General features: G+C 54.6%; 1 protein-coding gene and 1 long non-coding RNA gene across 4 annotated transcripts; one reads left to right on the forward strand and one right to left on the reverse strand.

Moving 5' to 3' along the window:
- Positions 1 to 91: 91 nt before the first annotated feature.
- IGSF22 (immunoglobulin superfamily member 22) lies at positions 92 to 20,429 on the reverse strand. 3 transcript variants are annotated; one of them, XM_025459724.2, is made up of 23 exons: positions 20,286 to 20,429; positions 18,291 to 18,424; positions 15,831 to 15,962; positions 15,294 to 15,430; positions 14,111 to 14,210; positions 13,989 to 14,028; positions 13,517 to 13,691; positions 12,757 to 12,870; positions 12,106 to 12,268; positions 11,214 to 11,486; positions 9,978 to 10,262; positions 9,101 to 9,225; positions 8,860 to 9,001; positions 8,400 to 8,696; positions 6,730 to 7,032; positions 5,761 to 5,934; positions 5,423 to 5,551; positions 4,482 to 4,778; positions 3,989 to 4,077; positions 3,695 to 3,887; positions 2,932 to 3,231; positions 1,527 to 1,856; positions 92 to 328 (listed from the first exon to the last, which is right to left on the reverse strand). In XM_025459724.2, exons 2-23 carry the CDS (start codon positions 18,397 to 18,399, stop codon positions 261 to 263), a joined length of 3,975 nt encoding a protein of 1,324 aa, XP_025315509.1. In that variant the 5' UTR covers positions 18,400 to 18,424; positions 20,286 to 20,429; the 3' UTR covers positions 92 to 260. The 3 variants fall into 3 exon arrangements, with proteins under 3 accessions (XP_025315509.1, XP_048954806.1, XP_048954807.1); XM_049098849.1 differs by lacking the exon at positions 20,286 to 20,429 and having other exon boundaries at positions 18,291 to 18,442; XM_049098850.1 differs by lacking the exons at positions 18,291 to 18,424; positions 20,286 to 20,429 and adding an exon at positions 18,206 to 18,264.
- On the forward strand, positions 17,840 to 20,097 carry LOC112667740 (uncharacterized). The gene is made up of 2 exons (XR_003141285.3): positions 17,840 to 18,489; positions 19,684 to 20,097. It is a non-coding gene; the product is annotated as an uncharacterized LOC112667740 (long non-coding RNA).
- Positions 20,430 to 21,291: the final 862 nt, after the last annotated feature.

The following is a 21,291-nucleotide window of genomic DNA, read 5'->3' on the forward strand; positions in this document are numbered from 1 at the left end:
TGTGACTTGGGGTCCATGCTCCGTGTGCCCCCATCCACTCCCAAGTCCATGTCCTTGGTCCCTGCACATCACCCTCAGGAACAGGCAGGGCTGAGCTTAGTCAGTTTATTGTCCCATGCTTTCACTTCATGGACTGTTTACGCGGACAAGCACCAGAGAGCAAACGGGGTCACCCTCACTGGGGCGACGCACAGAAGAGGCCCAGAAACAACAGGATAGGCCCTCACAATATCCTCCTGATGCTTGGCCTGGGCCGGAGCTCACATAAGGTACTTTGACTTCTGCAGACTTTCAGTGACTGATGCTAGAATTGACTTGTCATCTTTGTCTGAAAGAGCAAAACAAGTATTTGTCAGTGTCAACGTTGGTTGGAAGGCAGCCTCCAAATTGCTGGAAGTGCAGTGAGGGCCCCAGTCTCCCAAGGTCAGCTGAGAGTGTGGGACGAAGAGTTCTTATTCTACACTTAATATTTGCCAAGCATCGCGCCAGGCACTTCTATCCACTATCTCATTTAAGCCTCCAAACGGCCCTAAGAAATGGATGAGAAAACAGGCTCAGAGTGGTTTGCCAAGGTCACACGGCTGGAGAGCAGTGGAGCCAGGGCCCTGGGCCCATGAGCTTACAACCAGAATTAAGTTGTCAGGGATTTCTCTAGCTGTGGAATGAAAGCTGGGTGTCTCCCACCATGCCTTCCCTGGCCCAGTTCTGTCGCACAGTTCAGCAGCCGCTCTGGAGGCATCATCTCAGTGCCAGACACCTGGCTGGGTATCTGAGAGACAGAGCAACAGAACACGGTACTTTCCCCTAAAGAAAGGCACCTACCGCAGGACACAGTGGACTGCCACGGAGAGTCCAGCGAGTGGCAGAGGATGAGGCTGGAGAAGTAGATGTGGGGCGCAGGGGACTGTGGGGAGCCTTGCTGGCTGGGATTTTCTCAGGAGGATCATGGAAAAGTTAGGGAGTTTAAGCAAGAAGGGAGCAGGGCAGGTCAGCTTTGCAGTTAGACTTCATGTCACTAGCCGTGTAGTTGTGAAGATAGTGTGTAGGAAGAAATATAGGCACACACACTAGCAGAGGCGTGCCCTGTGCAGAGGAAGGGTCTCCACTAGGGTTCCCTTCGGTCCTTCCCCCATTTGTATTTCCCAGCTATCCTTATCCAGCCGCTTTCATGCTTGGTTCCCTATCAGAATCACCTGTAAAATACTGTAAACATAAAAATTCCTTCCAGAACCTTGCTGCAGAGATTGCGACTGGTGAGTCCGGTTTAGGCCTAATCACCAGTATCTTGTGCAAAGCAAGTCTAGGCCCCCCAAGGGCTACAATCTGCCGAGGGATTGCAGACTCCCCAGTCTGCAGGGGCCAGGCGCCTAACAAAGGACATCCAGAGGATGGGAGAGAGGTGCCCCTTTGGCCAGGGGGTGAGTGTTTACACCCCCTGATGTTGGAGAAGATGAAAAAGCCGTGCCAGGAGCCGGCCGCCTGGGCGCACCCCCACCCACCCCCGGGCCGCCCCGCGGGGCCCTCACCGTAGACCGTGAGCGCGCAGCTGCTGCGGTCCTTGCCCAGCTCGTTCTCCACCAGGACGCTGTACTCGCCGCTGTCCTTGAGCGTGCAGGTGGGGATGACGATCGTGCAGACGCCGCTGGTGGAGTTGTACCAGAACTTGGAGTTGGCCGTGATGTTGACGTCGCCCTTGTAGAGGGTCACCGTGGGCCGCGGGTTCCCGAGGAAGGCGCAGGTCATGGTGCAGTCCTGGCCGCGCAGCACCGTGTGCGGCTTGAGCGGGGTCACGAAGCGCGGCGCGTGGCGCCAGTCCTTCTGCTGGTAGGGCTTCAGCTTGGCGCTCAGGTCCTCGACTGCGCGGGCGGGACGCGGCCGACGTGAGCGCGCCCTGCATCCCGGGCCCCGGACCCTGCACCCCACACCCTGGACCCCCGCACCCCGGACCCCCGCACCCTGGATCCCCGCGCCCCGCATCCCCGGCCCCGCACCCCACACCCCGGACCTCTGCACCCCTGCACCCTGGGCCCCAGACCCCCGCACCCCAGGCCCCGCACCCCACACCCTGGACACCCACACCCCGCGCCCCGCACCGCGGACCCCCGCACCGCGGACCCCCGCGCCCCGCACCCCGGACCCCCGCGCCCTGCACCCTGGACCCCCGCGCCCCCACACCGCGGACCCCCGCACCGCGGACCCTTGCACTCCGGACCCCCCGCACCCTGCACCCTGGGCCCCGCGCCCGGCACCCCGGACCCCTGCACCCGCACCCCGAACCCCCGCACCGCAGACCCCCTTGCCCCAGACCCCGGCGCCCTGCACCCCGGACCCCGGACCCCCGCACCCCGGACCCCCGCAGCCCAGGCCCCGGCAGCCTGCGCCTTTACCCTGGTGCCTGAGGTTCCCGTTCCGCCCCCTCCGGGCCCTTGTCACTCCAGGGTCCCCGACCAAAGCCAGGTGCGCGTGGTTTTCTTTTCCCCTTTTGCAGACCCAGGAGCCCTGACTTCTTTCCCGCTGCCAGCTTCTGGCCCATCGGGCTGCCCCGGCGACGTCTCAGCCTCCTCGGGCTGGGCACCGCCTCAGTTTCCCGACCCTGGCTCCGCCCTTAACCCCTTCCCTCCCTGAACGTCCTCCTGGGAGACCCTCCGCAGTCCTCGCCCCGAGGGTCCCAGGGTCGTGCTCAGTTCTCCACTCCCCGCCCAGGGGCACCTCCACCTCAGCCCCACCCCTCAGAGCACCCACAAAGTATCTCCTCTGGGCTTGGGAGTGCTGCTGCTTCCCTTCCCAGCATCCCTGACCTTGGCCTTCCCCCCTCCCTGGCTCTCCGATGGTACCTCAAATCTTTCCTCCCCCTGGCAAGGCCCATGTCATCCCTGCCAGCCAGGGGGTATCACCCAAACCCCCGAGTCCCCCCCCCCGGCCCCCACTCACTCTTGTCCTTGTTGACGTGCCAGGTATCCTTGGAGTCAAGGGGGTCGCTGTCACCAATTTCGTTCCGGGCCACCACTCGGAAGTAGTACTTCCTGCCAGGGAGCAACCCGGTCACCGTGTACTTGTTGCTGAACACGTGGTCGGCGGCCGTGAACCAGGTGGCGGTGCTGGCATCCCGCTTCAGGATCACGTAGTGGGCCTCGCTGTCCTCCTGCACGTCAGGGCTGTGGTTCCAGGTCAGAGTCACTGTGTTGGGGACCTCCTCAAACAGCTGTAGGTTTGTGGGCGGCCGTGGGAAATCTGGGAAGAGCCACAAGGTGCATCGGCCGCCCTTGGGGGCCTGAAGAATGTGCCCCGCCCCGGCCACCTGCCACGCCCTATGGAGTGTGGGGTAGATAATGTCCCTTTGAGTTCAGGCCGCTGGTGTTTGGGAGGCAGCAGGAACTATTTCTGGGGTGTAGCGCTGCCGCCTACCAGCCCTGTGAACCTGGGCAAGTTACTTATCTTTTCTGAGACCCCTCTCCCCATTTGCAAAATAGGGTTGACAAAAACTACCACAGGGACGTCGAGTAAAGTGCTTAGAAAAGTGGAAACAAACCTCCCCATGAAGGCAAAGGCCAATCACGTCTTGCTCTGTGGTGCCCGAGAAGCCTTCACCATCTCGAGGCATGACTCCGCAGGGCCAGGGACTCCAGCGGTTGGGAGCTATATTTTGCAAGTGTGTGCAAGGCTGCCTCCCCGAGGCCTCCGCCTGCTGTCTTACCTGTCACACGCACGTGGATGTCATAGGATGCTTCTCCAAACTCGTTCTGCAGCAAGATGCGGTACACCCCTGAGTCGGAGCGCTTGGTGCTGTTGATGAGGAACTGGGAGTGGTTTTTGCTTTTGGTGATGGTTTCCCGGCCCTTGGTGGGGATGCCGTCTTTCTGCCAGATTACATTGGGTGGTGGTGAGCCCTGCGGGGTGACCGGAGATGGCACTGGGGTCAACCAGGTGATATTTTGGCCGTCTTGGTTAGGCGGTGGGCATCTGGGGGCCAGGGTCTGGGACGACTCACAGAGAAGGCAGCGTGGATGCAGAGGGCTGTCCCAGCGCGCACCACCATGTGACTCTTCAGCCGGGCACTGAGGTCAAACTTGGGGGCAGCTGCGATGGGGACACAGAGGTGGGGTCATGGACCTCTCTTGGAAAGACTCAGCTTTAAACCTCCCGCCAGAGCCTTTCCCAACCTCTCCTCCAAGCTCTCACGACAGGCCGCATAGACAGCGGGCAGCCCCAGCGCTGCAAAGCATCTAGTTGTTCCTCATCTGTTTTCCCTTATTAGTATGTAAGACTCTAGGGCATGTCCTGTCTCATTTGTTTCTATATTTCTAACACCTCCCTTGGCACACAGTAGATACTACTTGGCATACAGTGAGTGGGTTTTTGAGGGTGGGGACGGGTCACCCCTAGCTCTGTCCAGGTGCAGGTATGGATGACTTCTTGATCAGAGCATCACCCAGGATGCTAGGATGTTGGGGCCTAAACCCCAGCTCTCTCTGCATCCTCACCTGGTGGGGGCATGGCACGGACCCCCTCATCCAGCTCCACAGGCTCCCCGACCCCAGCCTCGTTCACAGCCCGGATTCGGAAGAAGTATTTCTGCCTCTCGGTGAGGCCTCCCACCGTGTAGCAGGTGCCCGAGATGGGGATCTTTGTGCACTTGGACCACTCCTTAGTGTCTTCCGCCCGCATCTCAAGGATGTAACCGGAGGGGGGGTCTCCCTCTGCAGGCTCCCGCCAGGCCAGGGAGATGCTGGAGTTGGAGGAATCAGACACGTGCAGACCCTGCACCAGGCCTGGGGGTTCTGGGTGGCACAGACATCCAGTTGGCCTTCCGACTCATCTGTACTCCATCCCATGCCCAGTTCCCACAGTCAGTAACCCCGAATCCTAACTTTCACCACTACTGCCTCCAACTCCCACTTTACACTTTGAGCACCAACACTGAACACTCAATAACCACCAGATTCAATTCTCTCACTGGCTCCAGCCTTTCATGCTTGAAGTTAATACCCTCCAAATCCACCATACCCTATACCCTCAATCCCCCTACGTTCTAAACTCCACCTTTTAGCCCAACCATCTCCACCACATCCATTCATGTGTATTACCCCCATCTCACCTCCTAAGCTCGGCACTCTCCCAACCATCTACCCGATAGCCCTACACAACCCTCAAACATGCCTCCACCACCTTAACCTAACCAGAAACGCTCAAAGTTTTATAACTTTTTTTTTCTACCCCGCCTCTTTCTTCACTGACTCTCAATCTTTATTTGCTGGCTTTCTTTTGTGTGTGAATCCTGTTCCTCTTGTTAGGCTGGCAGCTCCCAGAAAGTGGACACTGTGTGGAGGGGTCATCCTGTTAGACTTTCCCAGAGAAGAATTCTGCTGTCTACCTTGAATGGTCTAATTCTACTATATTGGGACTTGGCACCCCCCCTACTCACTGACGGGGTCCTTGGCTACCACTGAGTTGGATGCCATACTGGGCTGTCCGGGGCCTGCCTTATTCACAGCTATAACTCGGAATTCATATTCTGTGTCCTCCAGGAGACCATCCACGGTGCACTTGGTGTCTGAAATGGGAATTTAAGGGGTCATGAGGCAGGGGATCCATGAGATGGGAGACCAGAGAGTGGGAGGACATGGAAGAGGGGGTTATGAGTTGCTATTAAAAACCCCAAAGGAACTGGGGAATGGAATATGTTCAGGGTAGCAGAGGTACATAGGTCCACCCAGCAAAGCCTCCCTTGGTCCTCCCGGGCCTCTCTCCCTAGGACTTCACCTTGGATGGGGTCCTTGTTGACTGGCACCCATAGGCTACTGCCTTTCTTTCTCCGCTCCACAATGTAGCCAAGCACTGGGGCTCCCCCGTCCTGGGTTGGGGCATTCCATGTAATGGTCATGGCCTCTTTGGTCACATCAGTCACTTGAGGCTGGGAGGCAAGACCAGGAGGCTCTGTGGGAGACAGAGGGCAGAGGTCAGAAGGGAGAGCATGTGGACAGTTGCCCACCCCATGCTGATCTCTGGCTCTCTCCTTAAAAAAAAAAAAAAATCCAATGATTGATTCTTAACTCTTAACAAGTGGGAAGTTAAAAAAGAAAAAAAATACCATCACCAAAAACAATGGCTGGGTTTTACTTCCAGATAGTTTAGTTTATTTGGCCTGGAGTGGAGGCCAGGCATCGGCATGCTTTTCAAGACCTCAGGTGATTCTACTGTGTGGCCAAGACTGAGAATCACCAACTCGCATCTTCCAACCTGAGTCATCCCCAATGCCACAGTGCCCCCCTTTCATTTTTCCAGCATCTTAAGGTACTTGATGCATGGAGACATGGAGACCAATCGGGAGGAGTGTTACAAGTAGTTAATTAGCATTCATAATTAAAATGCCAATGTTGTCAAGGGTTTTCTTTGAGAAAAAAAGGATAGATTCAAGGTTATCTCTAAAACAACATCACTTCCCTTCGCATTTGGGATGATTTCTGAAATGGAGAAACAAGTGGCGTCATTTCCCTGGAATTGAATGCAGTTCTGATTATACGCCCCGGAGTGTGCCGTGCATGTGATCTGAGAAAAGTCGAGAATTCCTGCCCGAGACGATGTTCTGCTGTTAGTCTGGATTCCGTCTGTCCCATAGGATAGCTAGAGAGGGGACCCCAGGGAACTGCCCCACAGACTGGCATTCCTCACTGTCTGAAGACCCCGTCCTGACCACTGAGCTTCCCACTGGGCAGGGGCTACGTCACTGACCGATGGGATTTCCCGCAAACACTTCATCCGTCTCCAGCGGGTCGCTCACTCCTTCCGAATTAACCGCCAGGATACGAAACTGGTAGGCTTTCCCCTCTTCTATCTTGTTGGTGGAGAATTTCGTGAATTTGCTGTCCACCTCGCCTATCTTAATCCAGGACTTCTTGCCGACCATCCTCCGTTCTACTATGAACTGCGTCACAGGCCGCCCGCCGTTGTCCTTCGGGGCCTTCCACTTCATGTGCACACAGCTTCCAGAGAGTTCCAGGAACTCCACCCGGCCCTGGGGAGGCTTGGGACGGTCTGCGGAAGACGATAGCATCAGAATGGGAGCAAAGGATCAGAAAGGCTTTATGTCACCTGCCGGAGGTCCAGCCAAACTGGGGCATAGTTAGATCCGCTCACTAACTGAGGAGTTTCGCCACGAGTGGACGGCGACCTTACCTGCCACGAATACCGAGGCTTTCCAGGAATCTCCAGGGAGCTTTCTGGATCCCTCACCCTGCTCTGTGTTCACTGCCCCTCCTGGTAAGACTTGCCCAAAGAGTTTGAGCCTTGGCCGCCTGAAACTCTCACTCGTCTAGGCATGAGTGGACTGGGGATCTGGGGAGCCCCTGCCTTAGCTGATACCCCCACCCTCCCCTTGTGTCCTTCCAGACAAGATCACCCCTCCTCTCAGCTTCCAGAACTCCAGTGCTTTCCGGTATTGATAGTTTATCTTACATTATAATTACACGTCAGCTAGTTTTCACCCCTTTTGGGTCGAGAGACTGCTGGGATACCTCCATCTCTGTGTCCTCAGCACTGAGAACACAGAAGGGCTCAGTCATCTGCTGAGTTGAACTGAAACCCAAACTTTCTCAGTCCACAGCTCGATGGTGTGGGGTGTGTGTGTTACATGTTGAATACGAGCTCAGTAAGGCCAGCCTCTCATCTCTTTCCTTAGCCTTATGTTCAGACCCATCTCAAATCCCATTCCTACCCCCTTTCATTTTTCTTTTTCTTTCTTTCTTTCTTTTTTTTTTTTTTTTGAAGATTTTATTTATTCATGAGAGACCCACAGAGAGAGGCAGAGACACAGGCAGAGGGAGAAGCAGGCTCCATGCAGGGAGCCCGATGTGGGACTCAATCCCAGGACGAGGATCACACCCTGAGCCAAAGGCAGATGTTCAGCTGTTGAGCCACCCAGGTGGCCCCCCTTTCATTTTTCCAGCATCATTTTATCCTCAATCCTATATTACCTCCCATCATTCCATTTCACTTCAACCCCCAAAACTTCCCCACCAACTTCACTTCTATCCCTAAGCCCCACCTCTTTCATTTCATTTCTGCCTTCCAACCATGTCCTCATCTCCACGTCAATGACAACACTTAATACTGGAAGGTCTATTATGTGTTGTACACTGCTAAGTGCCTTAGATTCACTTGAAATAGATACAAAACAAAAAACAAACAAAAACCAAATCGTCCTGTTGCAGGTAAGAAGAAACTGAGGCTTCAGAAGGTGCCTTGAATTGCCCAGAGCCACAAAATCAGGAGTTGGAAAGTGGGCTTGTGGCTGCAAAGCCAGCACGCCAACCCCATTGTCAACCCCCTCTCCAGCTCTAGCCCCATGGGGAGCGCTGAGCTGCAGGTCCCCCAGCCCAGCCCAGCCAGGGTCCTGCCCTCACCCAGCACGCTGAGGTGCAGAGAGGCTGTCGCTGTGCCGTGGTCATTCTTGAGCTTGAGCAGAACCAGGCCACTGTCCTCACGCACGCAGTTTAAAATGGTGAGCAGCGCCTGGTCTTCCCCGCGCTCCATGGACACACGCTCCTCCTCCGTCACCTCCACGCCGTCCTTGTACCACGTCACTTTGGGCAGCGGCTTCGCCCGGAAGGGCACCTTGATGTTGGCCGTGTGGCCCACCTTCACAGTCACGGGGTGCGCGGCCAGCGCCTCCAGCATGGACGGGTCGATGGTAGGAGGATCTGTAGGGGGTGGCGGGGCAGGCTGGCCCAGCAGGGATCGGGGGGTGGAGTGGGGCGACGAGGGGTGGAGGAGGACCCCGCGGGGGTCGGGGAAGAGCTCTGCGCTGGCTCGCGGGCCGGCCGGGCGTGGATGAGTTTCGCCGCGAGTGGACGGCGGCCTTACCTGCGATGAATACCGAGGCTTCGCTCTCTGCGCCCTTGGCCCGGAAAGTGTACTTGCCCTCGTGCTCCGGGCCCATATTGGGGAAGATGATTTTGTGCACCGCACCCTGCTTCACGATCTGCACGCCCGGCAAGTCGGTGATCTGGGAGGCGGAGGGGGCGGGCCGGGCGTGAGTGCCAACCAACGTCCGCCCAGTCGACCCCTGGCCGCCTGGTCCCCTCCTCCAGCCCCTGCCTCGGACCTCCTTGCCGTCCTTCAGCCACACGCCCTCCACCTTCTCGTCGTTGAGCACTACGCACAGCTCAGCCGGGCTCCCGGTGGCCGCGTGCACGTCGGACATCCCGCTCTTCACTGTGGCCAGACGCTCTGGGGAGAAGGGGTGCATGGGCTGGGTTAGGGTGCTGGCGGCGGGAAGGGACTTACAGAAAACGTCTGGTGGTCATGGCTAAGGGAAGAGGCAGGGGTGCCACGTCTATCCAAGTAATTTAGGATTGGCAGAGGGTTTGGGAATGGTCAGTGAGCAGTTGGTGAATGGTCGGGTGGAGGGAGGAACTGGAGCAAGTAGGTGGGAGGTTGGGGAAAAGTCCCTTGCATTGGGAAATGGCCAACGGGGGGCTTATCATTGGAGGATGGTCAGTGGGGTCTTAGGATGCTTAGCTAAAGAAGGGGAATAGATGGTGGGGATGTGGGTAGTTAGGGGAGTTGGGATGGCTCCTTATGGTCATGCTAGACTGTTTCTAGGAGTTGAGGGTGGTCAAGGTCAGTGGGGAGTGGTCAGGGCTAGTGAGTAGGGGCTGAGCAGGGTCAAGGAGTATAGGATGATCAGGGCTGCTAGGGCTGTTTAGAGCCTGGAAGTGAAGGATGGATAAAGTCGAGGGATTTTGGATAGAGTTCAAGAGATGAGGTATGATCAGGGTCTAGGAGGTAGAGATGGTCAGGGCCTGGGAGGTCATGGAGATGGTCAGAATTGGGAGATGGGGTGGTCAGAGTGGGGAGGTAGAAATTGATCATAGTCTGAGGAGGGTTGGAGTCAGTAGGGGGCTGATCAGTGTCCCTGGTAGGGAACTGTCAGGGTTGGGTGGGATTGGTCAGTGGGGACTGACAGGGTGGATGTGTACCCTCCACGGTGACTATGGCAGTACTGTAGTATTCAGTGGGGTCTCCATCCTGCATGGCCACCACGGTGTACTCGCCACTGTCACTGAGAAGTGCATCCTCAATGACCAGCTCTGCTCGCTTGCCCTCATGGCTCATGCTGTACTTGGTGCTGCGTTCCAGCAGCTGCCCATCCTTCTTCCAGTGCAGTGTCACATCCTTGGATGTCAGCTCACACTCGAGGCATGCGCGGCTTCTCTCTTTCACACGTACATTCTTGAGGGTTCTCACAAACTTGATGGGGATGCCTGCGGACAGGTAGGCTTGGATCTGCACCCAACCCCCAACATCCCTTTTCTGCAGCTACATGCTACCTTGCTTCTCTTTTTGGTCCCAGAAACACAGGGACTTGTGACATGGGACGTGTGCAACATGTGATCTATAGAGGTAACTGGCAGGAAGAGTCCTAGCTCTGCCCCTTAACTTGCTAGCTGACTGTATGCAATGCATTCACTTTCTGAGTCTCAGTTTCCTCATATATAAAATGGGCTAACAACTCTCACCTCTTCACAGCACGTCAGTCAATATCTCTAATGCCCCTTTGGAACTCCAGCCATAACTGCATTGTCTTTCTGGTGTCTGGGCCTTTACACATGCTGTTCTCTTTGTTGAGAATTTCCTCTCTTCTTCCCCATTTGCGGAAAGCTGAACTCCTTTTTGTTCTTCTTGCTAAAGCTTGGACATCACCTCATCACGTCTTTTCTGACATTACCAAGTAGTGCCCCTTCTTTGGGTTCCCACCACCTCTGTGTCTCCCTCCATCACAGCCATGACGATTCCATGTCACACGTGTCAAGCGCGGTTCACATGTATGACATGCTTCTTGATGTACCCAGCATCATGGGTAGCTCTCTAAACTTGCTCTAATGTAAGAATGCAAGTGGTTAAGAGTGAAGGGCTATAATATATGACATTAGAGCCAGAAAGGCTAATCATTTCTTGACCCACGATCCCCCAACTAGATCATAAGACTCTTTGCTTGAGAACTTATGTTCTAATTCCATTTTCACACCTGCTTCCCCCACTACACTAGGAGTTAGTGGAGAAGAGAACCTCCTGTTTTTCTAGTACCCATTACAGGGCCTTGCAAAGAGAGATGGATGGATGGATGGATGGATGGATGGATGGGAGGATAACTGCCCACATGGAGGTGACTGTGGCATGAGGCCCACCCCTAAAGCTCTGGTCCAACCACTCACGGTCAATAGTGAGCTGGGCCTTCTGTACCAGGTCCCCCACTTCAGCAGAGAACTCGCCGGCATCACTGAGTCTGGCATCCTTAATCTTAAGCGTGTGAGTCAGACCATCCTCAGACACTGTGATTTCATACTTCTCGTCCCTCTTCAGCTCCTTCCCATTGAACTTCCACACAAAGTTAGGCACTTTCTTGGAGAGGCGGATCTCAAATACAGCTGTCTGGCGCTCTGTCACCTTCCCTGGCTTCATCTCTCCCAAGAACTTTAGTGGCTCATCTGTGGAAGAGTAGGAGGGGCAGTCACTGGGCTGCAGCCCGGTCTCTCCTGAGGGGTGCGGTCTTGAGGGGGGCATGGAGATTCAAGGATCACTGGTCTCCTGTAGCCCACAACTGGCAAAGCATCCTTCCTTTCATTCTGCTTGTGAACCCCTACCACAATGTTCGTATGGTCTCCTCCCCAGTAATGTTAACACGGCAATTTAAAAAAGTACTTACGTACTTTTAGATCTGTGCCAGGCACTATTCTAGCCAATTTGCACATATTAATGCATCCAATTCCCATGTAGGTAGATTTTACTATTATTCTCCATTTTACAGATGGGGAAACTGAGGCAAATAACAGTTAAATAACTTGTCCCAGATCACAAGTTCATAATGACAGAAGCTGGGATTTGAACCCCAGTAATCTAACTCTGGAGACCGTGCACTTAACCACGATGCCACACTGCCCCATAGCACTTCCTGTCTCATAGTCCTGTCCCCCATGTTTCCCACCTCCATTAATGTCCATCCCTATGCAGTCCTCTCTTGCATAGCCCCACAGTCTTCTCTCCCCAGCTATTCCTCCCTCAACCTGACTGTGTCCTCCTGGTTCCCCCTGATGCCCACATTCATACCCAGCACTGTGAGCTCTGCTGTCATCCGCTTGTCACCCACGACCAGGCTGTAGGTGTCTGCGTCATTCATATTCACGTTTGTAATAACAAGCATGTGCTTCGTGCCCATCTGCTTCACATCATACTTGCCTAGGGAGTACTGGATCCTCAGTGGTTCATTACCCTGCCTCATGAAACAGGTAGAAAAGCTGATGAGAGACTTTAGGAGGAGACTTCCAGAGGTCCCCATTTCCCAAGGCCAGCCTGAGCTGGGGGTGCCATGTGTACCTCTCTAAGATCCCCAGACACACCAGAGACCCTTGAGATCTCTTTAGCCTCATCATCTGGCACAGTGGAACCCAGGAGCCCTGCCTCCCCTGAGACCTGAACTCTTAATGTGACCTTCAGGACTACCTCCTGCAGCCTTTCAGATGGGTAGACTGAGGCACAAAGAGAGGAAAGTAACTGTTGCAAATGAAAAAGCAAAATGATGGAACAGCTAAGAATAAAGCCCAGCTCTCAGCCAGTTTCAATCATACCAACAGGCATCCTTTTCCTGGGTTGGAGGAAGGGACCTGGTTGATGGATAATGAAAGGGGGTCTGTGAAGGGAGGAGGTGAAGAGAGGAAATGATATTGCCGAGCAGGCCCTGCCTAGGTGCCCCCACGCCACCTTCATCCATATCATCTTGACATTGGGATCCTTCAGCTCCATGATGCAGTCAAAGACCACAGTGGTGTCAATCTTGGTCTGTATGTCTTCCAGGGGCTTCAGAATCCGGATGGTCTGTGAGATTGTGATAATAAAATGGCAGGTGAAGGGACATCTGGAGCCTGACCAGTCTGTTAACGCAATTCTGGAGGAACCCCCTAAAGGTCTGGGGGAGAAATGACTAGGCTGATTGGATAGCTATGCTTCCCCCCGACTTCCTGCCACTGAAAGCCTGCAAGACTTAGGGGGAGACAGATATGTGATGCATGATGAGAATGAGCCACCATTCGTGGAACAGTCATTATGTACCTGGGCCCATTACGTAAGTTCTCTAAATCTGGTGTAGATGCTTAATAATTGTGAGTTGGTTGAATGAATGAATGATGACAACACAAAAACAAATGGAAGAGGAAAGTAGAATTTTCATTTGCAAATGAGAAACTGAGGTTCAGAGAGATGCCCAAGTTCACATAGTTAATAAGGCAGTAGAGCTGGGATTTGAAATCCAGGTCTGTCTGACTCCGGAGTCCATGCAAAAGCACGTGAGGGGGTTGTGGAGAGAGAAGACATAAAAGGAAGGCAAGTTCCTTTCCTGCTCTTGCCTTTGAGCATGTGTGTGCAGGGTGGAGAGGCCTTGCCACTGGGAGACGCACAGGCACTAGCACTTTTGGAGAGACCCAGACCCTGGCCTGCAGACCCCTGCCCCACTATAGGCACTGACCTCCACCTCCACTTTCTTCATCTCTTTGAGCTTCTTGAGCAGGCCCCGGAAGTCGGTGAAGCCGTACTCCATGCAGACCTTCTCAAAGTCCTTCTTGGGCACCTTGGACAAAATCTCCAGCATCTCTTTCTCACCTATTCCCTTCTTCTGCTTCTTCTTGGGAGCAGGGGGTGCCCTGCAAGGAGGTGGGTACCAAGCTTGGACTCAGTACCTCCCTCTGAAGACAAAGGGAGCCTCTCCTAACCTTGAGATTCCCCTCCCTACTTCATCGGTTCTTGGTTCCTGGACCATTAACTCAGGGCCCTGCTGAAAGACCTTCGAGAAGCTCTAGCCTGGATGGTAGAGGGACAGCACCCCAGGCAGAGGAGCTTCCCAGCCTCACTTCTTCTTCTTCTTCTTCTTCTTCTTTTTTTTTTTTTTTGCAAACACATGAGGGTTTATTTACAAGCTCAAGCTTGGGTCCAAGTCTCACCTCTTCTTCAACATCTTTTTGAAATCCATTTTCTCTTGACCTGAGGACAGAGAGATGATCAGGGTCAGACAGGGAGAGTCTGGTCCCTGAGAGGAAAGGCCAGGAGGAGGGAGCTGGCTCACCTTCTGTCACCAGCAAGGACACGGTGTAGATGGCATCTGCATGGTCATTGCTTGCAATGCACTTGTAGTTGTCAGAGTCATCGGAGGTCAGTGGCTCCAGCTGTATCAGAGTCAGGCTATTAGTGAGGGAGGGGGGGACCCCAGGGAGACTTTCTGTGAGAAAGGAAAGGAGGAGGGCATGGGGGTGGGTGGGAGAGGAGCTGAGCATTGGGTGTATGCTTTTGCATGGGATTCTCCTTCTAGGCTGTGAGCTAGAAGATAGGGACTAACTCTGAGTTGTAACTAGGAGCAGTTTCTGCCACTGGCATGAGTATTCCTTCTTTAACACCTAAGTACTCCTCTGTACGAGGGAGGCACTGGGCCGAGCCTGAGCAAACTGGTGAATTAGGCTGCCTTGGCACCTGCCCGGATGGCACTTACAGCCCAGTGGGGCCTCGGAAGGTGCTCGCTGAATGAATTTGTATAAGGGGTGGCCGGTAGGGGGACTCGGCAGCTTGTGTGCGCTCTGTGGGGCTCAGAGTCCAGTAATAGGACCATGGGAGGGGAAGGAACCGAGTTCTGTCTGTGGGGGAGAGGGGAGGCTCTTTGCCCTTCACAACGGTATATCCTGGCAGAACCAAATGGGAGTCTCCCCGGACTTATCCCTCCTTTCCCTCAAGGGAGCCAGAGGTTGCAGAAGCTGGTTAGATCTAAAGATAATCAGCCCTTGGTGAGCGTCTTCTGGAAGGCTCCCCTGAAGGGCCCAGGACTCCTGAGCCTCACCCCTACACTATACTCAGCTCCTCCCCCTGTCCCTGTCAGCCCTAATTTAGCCTGCCCTCCTCCCACCACGGCCCTGCCCCATCTAGTCATGCCCACATGCTTGGCCTCATTTTCCCTTTGGCTCTCACCTCTGGAACAGCTGGATCTCTTCCTGGTGGGCCTGCCCCTCCTGGGCTTTGCCCAGCTCTCCTTCGCCGCGCCCCTGACTTTGGTCCCCTACCCTACTCACTCTAGCTAGGCCCCAGCTCCCGACCCGGCTTCTCTTAGCCTCCCCTCCTCTCGGCCAGTGACAGCCTCATGTCCCATGGCCCGGTTCTGGGGCCGCCCCGTGGCCCTCTGGTCCACAAGGGGGCTGCGGCATGCCCTGGGTCCCTGCCTCTGGCCTCATCCCTAACTGCGTCTCAGGCTGGGGTCCCCGCACCTTCAGCACGTGCTCCTTGTTAATGCTGTCGTAGAACATCTTGGCCGACTCCTTGATGGGGATGCCGCTCTCTCTCTTCCAGGAGATGTTGGGTTTGGGGTTTCCCTGCACCCGGGCTCGGAACATGGCTTTATCCCCTGCAGTGGGCGCGGGATGCAAGTTCACCTCCAGGCAGACCTGCCTGCACCCTGCCTCCGCCCTGGGCGGGGAGGGACCCTCAGCCTGGCGCAGCCCGGTGGTGGGGTCCAGGGGTGGGGGTTGGGGGTGCTGGTGGGGTCCAGGGGTGGGGGTTAGGGGTGCTGGTGGGGTCCAGGGGTGGGGGTTGGGGGTGCTGGTGGGGTCCAGGGGTGGGGGTTGGGGGTGCTGGTGGGGTCAGGGGTGGGGGTTGGGAGGGTGCTGGTGGGGTCCAGGGGTGGGGGTTGGTGGGGGGGTGCTGGTGGGGTCCAGGGGTGGGGGGTGGTCAGGGGTGCTGGTGGGGGCACTGGGAGACGAACGGGAAGCACTTAGGGGTGTGGGGGCGACACGGGGAGTGCGCACCCTCGGACGCGGTGACCGGGTGGGGTTTCTCCACGAACTCTGGGACGCTCTCGCCCGGTGGGATGTCAGAACTCCGAGTGACCAAGCTGAAGAACTCCACGGTGCTCGAGGACTTGCTTGTCACGACTTCCTCTGTGGTGGCAGGTGAGAGGTCAGAATGGGCCCCAGGCGGAGCTCGGCTGGGCTCCGAGGGCCCATCTCTGCTGCCGGGGCCCTGTCGGAGGCCAGCGTGGGACCTTGGGCCCGACAGGACTGGAGTCAGGAGCCCTTGTGTTAGGGCAAATTCCAAGCACCAGGGGGAGCCAACCCCTCTTACCTTTATTATTGGGTCCTTTTTTTCTTTTTTAAAATTTTATTATTTATTTGAAAGAGAGAGAGCACAAGCAAGGGGAAGAGGGAGAAGCAGACTCCCCGCTGCGCAGGGAGCCCCTGGCGAGGCTCGATCCCAGGACCCTGGAATCATGACCTTAGCCGAAGGCAGACGCCTAAAGCACTGAGCCAACCAGGTGCCCCCTAATTTTTTAAAAAAGAGACTTCCTTTTTTTGAGGGGGGTTCTTGATCTCTTGGGCTTCCCTCCTGGAAGGTCTGGTCCCCCAGTAGTGTTAAGAGGCGGGGGCCCTCTGCTAGGGAGGCCTGATAGTTTACTTGAGCTCTGCTGTAGTTCTGTGGTTCTGCAGTGATTGCAATGGGAGTAGTAATGATTCTTGAGTGAGGAACAGGACACATTCCCACTCCAGGGGGGCCATAGTGGGAATCTCCTTATCTGCGAGAGCGTATTCAATGTGGGAAGGTCACTCTGTATTTGGAGAATGAAAAGTTGTATTTGCTGTATACACTACGAAAAATCTTGTTGGCCCGTGAGCTGACAGTTAAAAACAATTGCTCTGATTCACAGAGTACTTTTCTCGTGTTAGGAACTGTGCTAAACACATTACAGAGGTTATTTTATTTAATCCTGACAATACCCCAGTGAAGTAGGTGCCTCTATTATCACAACTAATCTGAAGGACTGAGATGCAAAAAATGTCTTAAGAAGCCCTGCTTTTAGCCCTCAGTGGTTGAGCATCTGTCTTCAGCTCAGGTTCTGATCCCAGGGTGCTGGGATTGAGTCCCACATTGGGCTCCCCACAGGGAGCCTGCTTCTCCCTCTGCCTGTGTCTCTGCCTCTCTCTGTGTATCTCTCATGAATAAATAAATAAAATCTTAAAAAAAAAAAAAAAGAAGTCCTGGTTTTAAATAGCAAGCTGGAAGCAGTGTGCAGGCTGCACCTGACCTGCAGATGTGTTTTATTTGATCTCTTCGACGGTTGAACAAAAGTAGCCCTATATCTAAAAATTAAGAGATTTCACATAAAAAGACAGGTTTCTGGATTCTCACCACTGAGCTCATAATCCCTATATGACAACAGTCAGTGGGTGGTGAATAGTGGGGGCCTCTGTGGGTGGGGCATGTCCTCTGTGGTTCCCTTAGTCTTGTTTCTGCATTTACATTCCCTGCCTGGACCCGGCTGGCCAGTGGTTTTAAACTCTGGCTGAGTGTTAGAATCTTTGGAGAGCTGGAAACACACACACACACACACACACACACACACACCCCAGACTTATGTATTGCTATTTTTTCATTCCCCTTCCTCACTCCCTGCTGCACTAAGATAATTCTACTGTGCAGCCAGGGCTCAGAATCACTGCTATAATCACTTGAGTTTGCAGCTTCTGGTCTTGAGTTCCAGCTGTTGCACTTGCCCTGGCTTGCTGTCCGGGAGGAGTTGGTATAGAGCGTTCATCTGGCCCTGACCCCTGTGCACACAGCAGTTTGAGGGACTCGGCCCCTCCAGGACTTTGAGGGAGGGGCAGTGACCAGGGAGGAGATATTGGATATCCTGGCCCCTGGCCACCTTTTAATCACTTTCCACTAGAGACATGACTAAAACAATGTGTTCTGCTCTGAGACCATTTCTCAGCTTTCCCTTGGATCTGCTCTCCCCCAAGCCTGGTCCCCAAGGGTTGACAGCCTGGAAGCTTAGGTCACTTGTTTATGTGTTCATCCTCTCTGCACTGGCAGCTCCAAATCTCCTGTTTCTTAAGTGGAGCAGGGTCAGCATTACTCATACCTAGGACGGTAGCTACTTCCCTAGCTTCCTCAGTGCCCGAAAGTCGGCCATCGGATATACATCCATTAGCCTACGGCTCTGATCTCCTCAAACAATGAAGCTCCTCCATCGCTCATACACATTCACGTGATTGGCTTTTCCTAAGCTGTTTCTCAGAAGATCTGATCTGTGGGTGAACATCCCAGGGGCTGAAGCTTTATCAAAGCACAGGTTAGGAGAGGGCTGCTCTTTGTACCTTGGGCTCCTGAGGGGCCCAGTACTCACAGAGACTGAGGCCACCCCCAGGGGGTGGATGCAGAGGAAGAAAGGCTGCCCTTTCCCGATCCCCCCTTCCGCCCAGTCTACTTGCCTCCCACGATCTTGGTTGTCTGGGAGAAGGTCTGCACGTGGGTGGTGGAGCTCGAGAACTCCATGGACACGTGCTCCTGCAGCAGCTGCTTGTGGTGAATGGTCGTCATGGTGACAGCAGGCGTGGGCACTCACCTGGAGGACCAGGGAGAGAATGAGGTCATGAAGGACAAGGAAGGGAATAGGAGAGAGATCCAGAGGTGTGTGTGTGTGTGTGTGTGTGTGTGTGTGTGAAGGGACAGGGCATGCGGACACAAGGGGAGGGCGAGGGGAAGTAGGGCTGCAAGCCACTTCTCTCTGGCCTCTCTTTTCTTCCCTTTGTATCTCACCTTCCCAGGATGGTTTGGAGGACTGGTGGGCCTGTCACCCACCAAGTAACCCCAAACCATTCCAACTCTCAGGGGGAGAGAATGTAGGGCTTAGATTTACCCAGGGATCCAAGGGGTAAGGCCCAGGGGGAGCTGAGGATACAGAGTGATAGCTACATGGAACTAGGGAGGCGGTGCCCAATATTTCATCAGGGGGGAATGAAGTCAGACCTAAGAAGGGACTTCCTGACTAAGCCATACTACAGTGGGCCTTAGAAGGAAGCAGGCATTTTCCTCCTGGGCCCTGGGGACCCCTGGCATCGGTGGAATGCTAAGACAGATGATAGCATGTTTCATTAGTTCTGCTTTCATTTGTGACTGGGAAAGGACAGAGGTTGAGCTTTCTTTTTTTTTTTTTCATTTCTTATACTTAAAAAAATCAGTAATCCAGTCTCATAATTAATAAATAAAACAATATAAACATCTATATGAAGAGCTCCCTCCCACTCCTGAGCTCCCATCTCCCAATCATCCCCCCACATGTAAGCACTTGTGGCCTCTCGGCTCCTTCCTAGGCTCCTTCATGCAAATACAAGTATATTTTTATCCTCGTCCTCTTTTTGCACTTCAGGTATTCCTATTCCGCCCTTTCTTTTTCACTTAATACATCTTGGAGAGCTCTCCATCCCAGTTCATAAAGATTTTCTGCATTCTTGCTAACAGCTACAGAGCATTTTGATGAATGGATGTTCCATTTTTGTTTAACCAGCATGGCACTTTTTCCACCCACACTTTATATAGGAGGAAACTGCTGTCTGAGAGAAATCACCTGCTCGAGGTCACTCAGACTAGAATCCTGGCCTCTTGACCCCCAGCCCACTTCCCTGGAGGGATCCAAAAGCCTGGTTCTGAGCCAGGCAGTTCGAGGCTCACCTTCCATCTCACCTGCCATGACATATCTCTGCCTGCTTCCACTCCTGAGTACTGAGACTGTCACCGGCTAGACCCCAAGAGCTGACTTTTACTCCTCACCTGCTTGTACCCACTGAAACTTTATCAAAACTTTGTCCCACATTCTCCTTTAAGCTCTTCTTCCCAGCTCATCTCTTCACTCAGGCAAAAGACCCGAGGGGCCTAACATCCTGTGATGGAAACCAAAACTACCCCTCCAGCAGTAAGGACTGCCTGGACAGGAGCTTGGGCGGCCCAGACCACCCAGACCAGTTTGAGCTCAACTCCCGACTCACACCTGTGCAGATGGACCGTGGAGCAACCAGTTACCTGCACCTCATTATGATACTGAAATCTCCACCCAAGGAGCAGCACAAGCCTCCTTTACATAACATACAACGTACATATGAGCAGGTTTCCTTAGGGCGCACGCGCAACCTTATGCCCACCTCTACCAGCCATGACAAGGCTCCCCTATCTAAATATGCATCCTGACCGTAAATAAAAGAAACCCACTCGCCCTTGCTCGGGGAGTCACAGCTTTGGAAATGTTTCCCCGTGATCTCCTTATGTGCTGCAAATGAGGTCTCCCTTGTGCGACAGCTCACCTGGGGTAGCTCCTACCTGCGACCCCCCAAGGAGCGCACTCATGCTATTTGGGTTACTCTGGCTGTCCTGCACTGGGCTCCGAAGACAGCCGGCTCTGTCCCCTTCTTGAGGAAAGAGGGGAGCCTTACCTTTGTGTGACCAGTTCCTCCTAACCCCTGAATGCTGTGTCCACGGCCTTGGGGGTGCAGTTATGCCTGGGCTATCGGCGGGCGGTCTCCTTCTTTTGCCCCAACAGTGGAGCCACCAGGAGTCACGGGTTCCTTAAATGTCTGGCCCCTTGGGGGCGATCCCTTACTGGAGCTCCACAGCTGCCCCAGCTAGACTGGCGCACTGCTCTGGGGGGCGGGGCATGGGGGAAGTGTGGCTGGAGCCAGGGCTGGAGGGACTGCCCGGGACCAGACGTGGGGGCAGGAGTCTGAGGGCGGTGGTCCTGTTGGCAGAGATTTGGGTTCTCACTGCTGGTGGGTGGGGCCCATCTGAGCTGAGGGGCTCCGGGTAGTGTGTGTGTGTGTGTGTGTGTGTGTGCGCGCGCGTGTACGTGTGCTAGCACGCACATACACATGCATACGTACATGGGCCCACAGGCCAGTGGGGCCGGGGTCCAGGAAGTCTGCCATTTTGCAGAAATCCAGGGGACACCATTCATGTTGTACTCCATGTGCGGTGCCTGCACAGCTTGAGTGGCCTCCCAGGGCCACCCTGGGGGAGGAGATAGAAATCTTAGCTCCCCTCCCCTTTCCCCCTCCTACAGCTCTATCCTTCTCATCTGGGTAGAGGGTGGGAGGGCCCAGCTTCCTGCTGGAGGATGGCTGGAGAGCATGTCCCCCTGCTCTGGGACCTGCATCCCGGCTCTTTGAGCGCCCCCCCGGGTGTTTCCTCATTATAGTATATCCACATACCCTTGACCAACCCACACGGAGTTCTGATATCCTTTTAAGGACCTACTGGTTGGTCAGCAGTCCTGCCCTGGAGTGACCCCACCTGCCAGCAGCAGCATCACCACAGCTACTTTTGCTGCATCCCTGAGGGCAGGGGTAAGAATAGAGCAGGGGTGTCAGGGATGGCTCAGGTTCTGAGCTGTGGGCCAGAATCTCTGGGCCCCTTGGGAGAGGCCACTCTCAGCCCAGGCCTTAC

This window comes from Canis lupus, chromosome 21 (assembly GCF_003254725.2).
Source record: "Canis lupus dingo isolate Sandy chromosome 21, ASM325472v2, whole genome shotgun sequence".
Taxonomy (NCBI): domain Eukaryota; kingdom Metazoa; phylum Chordata; class Mammalia; order Carnivora; family Canidae; genus Canis; species Canis lupus.